General features: G+C 41.2%; 1 protein-coding gene across 1 annotated transcript; it reads left to right on the top strand.

Annotated features, from left to right (window-relative positions):
- The first annotated feature begins 1,745 nt into the window (after positions 1 to 1,745).
- Positions 1,746 to 4,767, top strand: LOC128439688 (extracellular calcium-sensing receptor-like). Its single transcript, XM_053422079.1, has 6 exons — positions 1,746 to 1,879; positions 1,973 to 2,243; positions 2,348 to 3,133; positions 3,304 to 3,534; positions 3,633 to 3,756; positions 3,854 to 4,767. The coding sequence occupies exons 1-6, from the start codon at positions 1,746 to 1,748 to the stop codon at positions 4,765 to 4,767; spliced, it is 2,460 nt and encodes an 819-aa protein (XP_053278054.1).
- The last annotated feature ends 794 nt before the right edge of the window (positions 4,768 to 5,561 follow it).

The raw sequence follows: 5,561 nt of genomic DNA, 5'->3' as shown, positions 1-5,561 counted from the left end.
GTAAAAGTCTCTCCGTGCTTTGTCTCGTAGTGGCGGTTCAAAATGTAATCCTTAAAAACAGCGATCTTTTTATCCACAAACTAAGCACAAGGCTTTCCCTTTGACTTCAGTAAATAAATACTTAGCAGTCCATGTCTCGTTAAAAACTCGTTACTTGTCTTAACGTGGGCTGACATTTTTGCAGACTAATAGCTAACTCACATCTCTTCTTAACACATCATCCACTCGCGGGCATTCAGGATGTACGTCAGGTAAATGTTTAAAAAAGACACCTTCAAAATAAAAGAAATGTTGTTGTATGAATGATGTTCACTTATTTACATGTGATTCCTAATATTCCGTTGACCTCACGCGGGCCGGTCATAGACAGCCAAAGGGCCGGATGCGGCCCGGGGGCCGTACAATGCCCAGGTCTGCTCTATAGTGAACATGACCCCGAGTAACCTTTAATCAATTCAAAGCTAGGATTTAATATTAAAATTTTTTATATTAATATTCAATATTTGATTTTGATTTTGACAAAATTTATTGAATGCAGAAAGGCACAACATTTTATGGTATCAAGTTTAATGCAGTATTGCACAACACGCTGCAGTTGTCCTACACAGATAACTTTTGCCCATTGGTGAAAACCCAGCTGAGCCAATGAGGATTTTGAATCTGACGAGGAAATCTACAGCTTGTGACGTCAGTTTGAGTTTCACATGAGTTACTTGATAATTGCAAACACGTGTTTTATTTGTCAAACATAAATGTTTCTCTTCATTAGAGCAAAACCCTGAAAACAAGCCAATTCACTCTGAGATCCAACAAGAGACGAAACATGAAATTGTGACGGTAATTATTGATATTTTGGTGAACTTTGAAAAATGCCATCCACCAACAGACCTGAGAAAAGGGATTGGTTGACTGCTTCCATCTAGTGGTCATAACCACAGTTCTGCATTGTTGATGTTTAACTTAAATTTACAGAATATAGGTCACCATTTATCATGCAAAATTAACCCTTCACATATGATTGGCTTTTTCTTTAAAATAAACCAGATTATTTTCACTGCAAAATTATATTGGCCCATTTGAACCTGAAGGAAAACATCAACCTTTCCCCCAATCCATCTCGGGAGGTCGATATGGGTTTGATTCCCGTCTCCCTCATTCCACACATGCCAAGGTGTCATTGGGCAAGACGCTGAACCCGAAAGACTGCTGATGGCAGTGAATGAAGGATGTGTGATAGAGAAAGTGCTGCATGTGAAAGCCTTATGTGAATGTGTGTGTGTGAGAAGGTGGATGACAAAACTGTACAGTGAAGCTATTTGAGTGGTTAACAGGACAAGAATGGTGCTATATATGAATACAGACTATTTACTAAATGCAGGCCATGAATATAAATCTGACCACATGCAGGAAGTGGAGCGTTTATCCTCTTGACAATGTATTTTTTATTTTACAATCCTGTGCAGATCCTCAGAGGTAACAGTTATTGAGTTCTGTCTCCTACATGACAGTCATTGGGCAGGTTTTTTTAGAAGTGCAGTAGTGCGTTGAGAATAATCTCAGGGGAATTGGGAGTACGTTCACATTGGCTGTTGATTCTTCTCTCATGGTACAAAGAAACACTATAAGGGTCAGTTCCCAGGTCAGAGTTGCCTCGTCGGAGAATAGGGAGACTCGTGATGGGTTGGATCACTTGTATCCTCTTCACTCTGCTGGGAGGTATAAAGTCAGAAAAACAAACATGCAAAATGATTGGGCAAACAGGGTTCAAAGAGTTTTCTAAAGATGGTGATCTCATTATCGGAGGAGTTTTTGATTTGTCTATTATACGCAAATTGATTGACAATGGCTACCACTCATTGCCGTATACATACTGCGAAAAGTAAGTGAATGTGTGGTAAAACCTGTTTGTTTTGTGTGTAAATGTGATCAGCTCTAATGTCATTTATTAATAACAAGCTAACACTGTGTGTAGGCTGGATGACAGGGAACTGAAATTTGCCAGGATAGTGATGTTTACAGTGGAGGAGATCAACAGAGATTCTAAGCTCCTTCCTGGATTGAGTCTGGGCTACAGGCTGTACAGTGGCTGTGGGAGTGAGAACCTGATTCGAGCAGTAGTGGAAGCCGTAAACGGAGAGGACTCAAAGGGCTGTGCAGATCAGATACAGACTCTCCTGGGCCATTCCTCCTCCGGAGTGAGCAAAGATATAAACACAATACTCAGCCCGCTATCCATTCCACAGGTGAGGAGAGGTGATTGGAAAATAACTGGGGTTTACTCATGTTTCCATCTTTGAAGAACATTTATTCTGCCTAGTTGTGGTTAACATGTTTTCTTTCTTTGAAGGTGAGCTATTTCTCCACTTGTGCTTGCTTGAGTGACAAAAGGAAGTTCCCTACATTCTTCAGAACTGTGCCCAGTGACCGCTTCCAAGTCATTGGTCTGGTGCAGCTCATGAAATACTTTGACTGGCGCTGGGTGGGGATTATTTATAGTACGGGCTTGTACTCAGACGAAGGTACAACGGCATTTGCAAAGGAAGCAAAAAAAGAGGGCATATGTGTTGAATACCGGTTACTTCACTCAGATACAAATGTAAAATTTCTTGCTACTGTGGAGGCTCTGAGGAAATCCTCGTCCAAGGTGGTCCTCTTGTTTATGCCCTTAGCCCCCACCAAATCGTTTTTGTCAGAAATAAATAAGTATAATATCACTGGAAAGCAATGGGTTGGCAGTGAGGCTTGGATCACTCAAACAGACCTGGCTTCTGATGGGAGAAAGAACCTTTTGCAGGGGACGATGGGCTTCGCCCTCCCTCAGGCCCCCATCCCAGGTCTTGGTGAATTCTTACTCAGCTTTAAGCCCTCTGACGAACCACAAAGTGCTATAGTTAAAGATTTTTGGGAGTCGTTCTTTGATTGCAGCTTCTCTCCGTCAAATACTTCTGCTACGTGTACTGGCAGAGAAGATCTCAGCACAGTCTCCACTGACTACACAGACGTGACACATTTTAGGGCAGAGAATAATTTGTACAAAGCTGTCTACTCTGTGGCATATGCTATTCACGCACTACTGCAATGTCACAACGGCTCAAATCCAACCACTGGAAAGTCCTGCGTGACTAAAGACCAAGTTCAGCCTAAATTAGTAAGTTATGGTATATTTACTCAGGCATAAGATACTTAATATTAATGATATCCTTACCTTGATGTTAATGCAAAAACTTAAACATTTTAATATTAGCTACATATCGTATTGGTTTCTCAGAAATATGCTGAATTGTCCTGATTGTCCTCTTACAGGTGTTGGAGCACATTAAGTTTGTGAACTTCACAACACAGAGTGGGGCCAAGGTTTTCTTTGATGAAAATGGAGACTCAGTTGCCCAGTATGACTTAGTTAACTGGCAAATAAAAGATGACGGCTCTGTTGAGATCGTAAACATCGGTCAATTTGACACGTCTCTTCCAGAGGGGGAGAAATTCCAACTAAAAGACAACACCAGGATAGTTTGGGGAGGAAACAGTATGCAGGTGAAGTGACCATCTGTCTAATAATTCTCCCAGCTAAATTATATTGTTTTCCTATAGTGTATTTAGAAATGTTCACACGTTGTGTTTTCTCTAATCAGGTGCCGAGGTCTGTTTGCAGAGAGCCATGTCCCCCAGGGACTCGAAAGGCGATAACCAAGCATAAACCTGTGTGCTGCTTTGACTGCTTTGAGTGCCCCGAGGGATCAATTAGTAATGAGACAAGTGAGACAGAAATTGAATTCATTCATGTTTGCAGTAGAAACAATATAAAGGAATGAAATGCATGATTTAAAATCTCTCTCTCTATCTCCACTGTTAGATTCTCCCGACTGTTTGATCTGTCCACCTGAACTTTGGCCGAATGAAAAGAAAGACCAGTGTCTCCCGAAGCCGACTGAGTACCTCTCCTACAAAGAGATCATGGGGGCACTTTTAACTGGATTTGGTTGTGTGGGCATATTTTTATCTCTACTGATATCAATCATTTTTATGACTCATAAAGAGACTCCCATTGTTAAAGCCAACAACTCCGAGCTGAGCTTCCTGCTGCTATTCTCCCTGACTCTGTGCTTCCTGTGCTCCCTCACCTTCATTGGCCGGCCCTCTGAGTGGTCCTGCATGCTGCGACACACTGCGTTCGGCATCACCTTTGTCCTCTGCATCTCTTGTGTTCTGGGGAAAACTATAGTGGTGTTAATGGCCTTCAGGGCGACACTTCCAGGCACAGATATGATGAAATGGTTCGGTCCTGCACAGCAGAGGCTCAGTGTTCTGAGTTTCACCCTGGTTCAGGTTGTAATTTGTGTACTTTGGCTCACAACAAACCCTCCGTTTCCAAGGATGAACATGAAATACTATAAAGATAAGATCATCTTAGAGTGCGCTCTGGGGTCAGCTGTCGGGTTCTGGGCTGTGCTGGGTTACATCGGACTTCTTGCTCTCTTGTGTTTCATTCTTGCTTTTTTTGCCAGGAAGCTGCCAGACAGCTTTAATGAGGCCAAACTGATCACCTTCAGCATGTTGATATTCTGTGCAGTCTGGATCACATTCATCCCGGCATATGTCAGCTCTCCTGGGAAGTTCACTGTGGCTGTGGAGATATTTGCTATTCTGGCCTCCAGCTTTGGCTTGCTGATATGCATTTTTGTTCCAAAATGCTACATTATCCTATTCAGGCCAGAACATAACTCAAAGAGACATTTGATGGGAAAAATACCACCAAAGAATCTTTGAGCTGTAGTTTTAAAGGTGTTGAGTTAACTGCAAATAAAATATTTTCACAGCTTGACAGATATTGTAGTAAACTATAAGTTGTGATGTGTTTAATCGAATCAAGTCTTCCTCATTTTTATTCATCAACTCCACTGAGTGTAAGCAGTGTCTGAGATTTCATTAGATTGATTTTGAAGGTAGAATTTAAACACATTCAACAGAAATATTCACACTTATAATAGTTAATTAAATTGGCTGCAGTGGAACAGACAAATAAAAAGTGTCAAGAAACAGGCTCCACTATAAGCCACTACAACTGCACTATTTCTCCACTTGTGCTTGCTTGAGTGACAAAAGGAAGTTCCCTACATTCTTCAGAACTGTGCCCAGTGACCGCTTCCAAGTCATTGGTCTGGTGCAGCTCATGAAATACTTTGACTGGCGCTGGGTAGAGCACATACCTCCTCCAAGGCCCAACAGTCAAAGGTAACACTCTCATAAATATCAGTCCCATAGACTTGCTAGATTTTACTTATAAAGGTTCATTAATTACTCACTGACAAATTAAAGAAATGTTGAAAGATGCCCTGTCTCACAATGATAAAGAAAGTAAGAGAAAATTCCTGGATCAGCCCGCTGATCTGGATCCATATTAAAAATATTTGGTTTTTCCATCAAACCACTTTTATAGTAACCGTCCTAGAGACAATAAAAACACAGAATTAATAACTCAATACTCTTCCTGTATATATGTGATTAGTCATTATAGAAGCACCCCTTGATTATTCCATGGAATTGCTAGCATTGTAAAAAAA

Source organism: Pleuronectes platessa, chromosome 5, assembly GCF_947347685.1.
Source record: "Pleuronectes platessa chromosome 5, fPlePla1.1, whole genome shotgun sequence".
NCBI classification, from domain to species: Eukaryota; Metazoa; Chordata; class Actinopteri; order Pleuronectiformes; family Pleuronectidae; genus Pleuronectes; species Pleuronectes platessa.
This window is presented reverse-complemented; position numbering and strand designations above follow the sequence as displayed.

Coding starts and splice junctions, on each gene's coding strand:
- LOC128439688 (XM_053422079.1), top strand. CDS start 1,746: ATGATTGGGCAAACAGGGTTCAAAGAGTTTTCTAAAGATGGTGATCTC. Junction 1,880..1,972: donor CCGTATACATACTGCGAAAA/GTAAGTGAATGT, acceptor CACTGTGTGTAG/GCTGGATGACAGGGAACTGA. Junction 2,244..2,347: donor GCCCGCTATCCATTCCACAG/GTGAGGAGAGGT, acceptor CTTTCTTTGAAG/GTGAGCTATTTCTCCACTTG.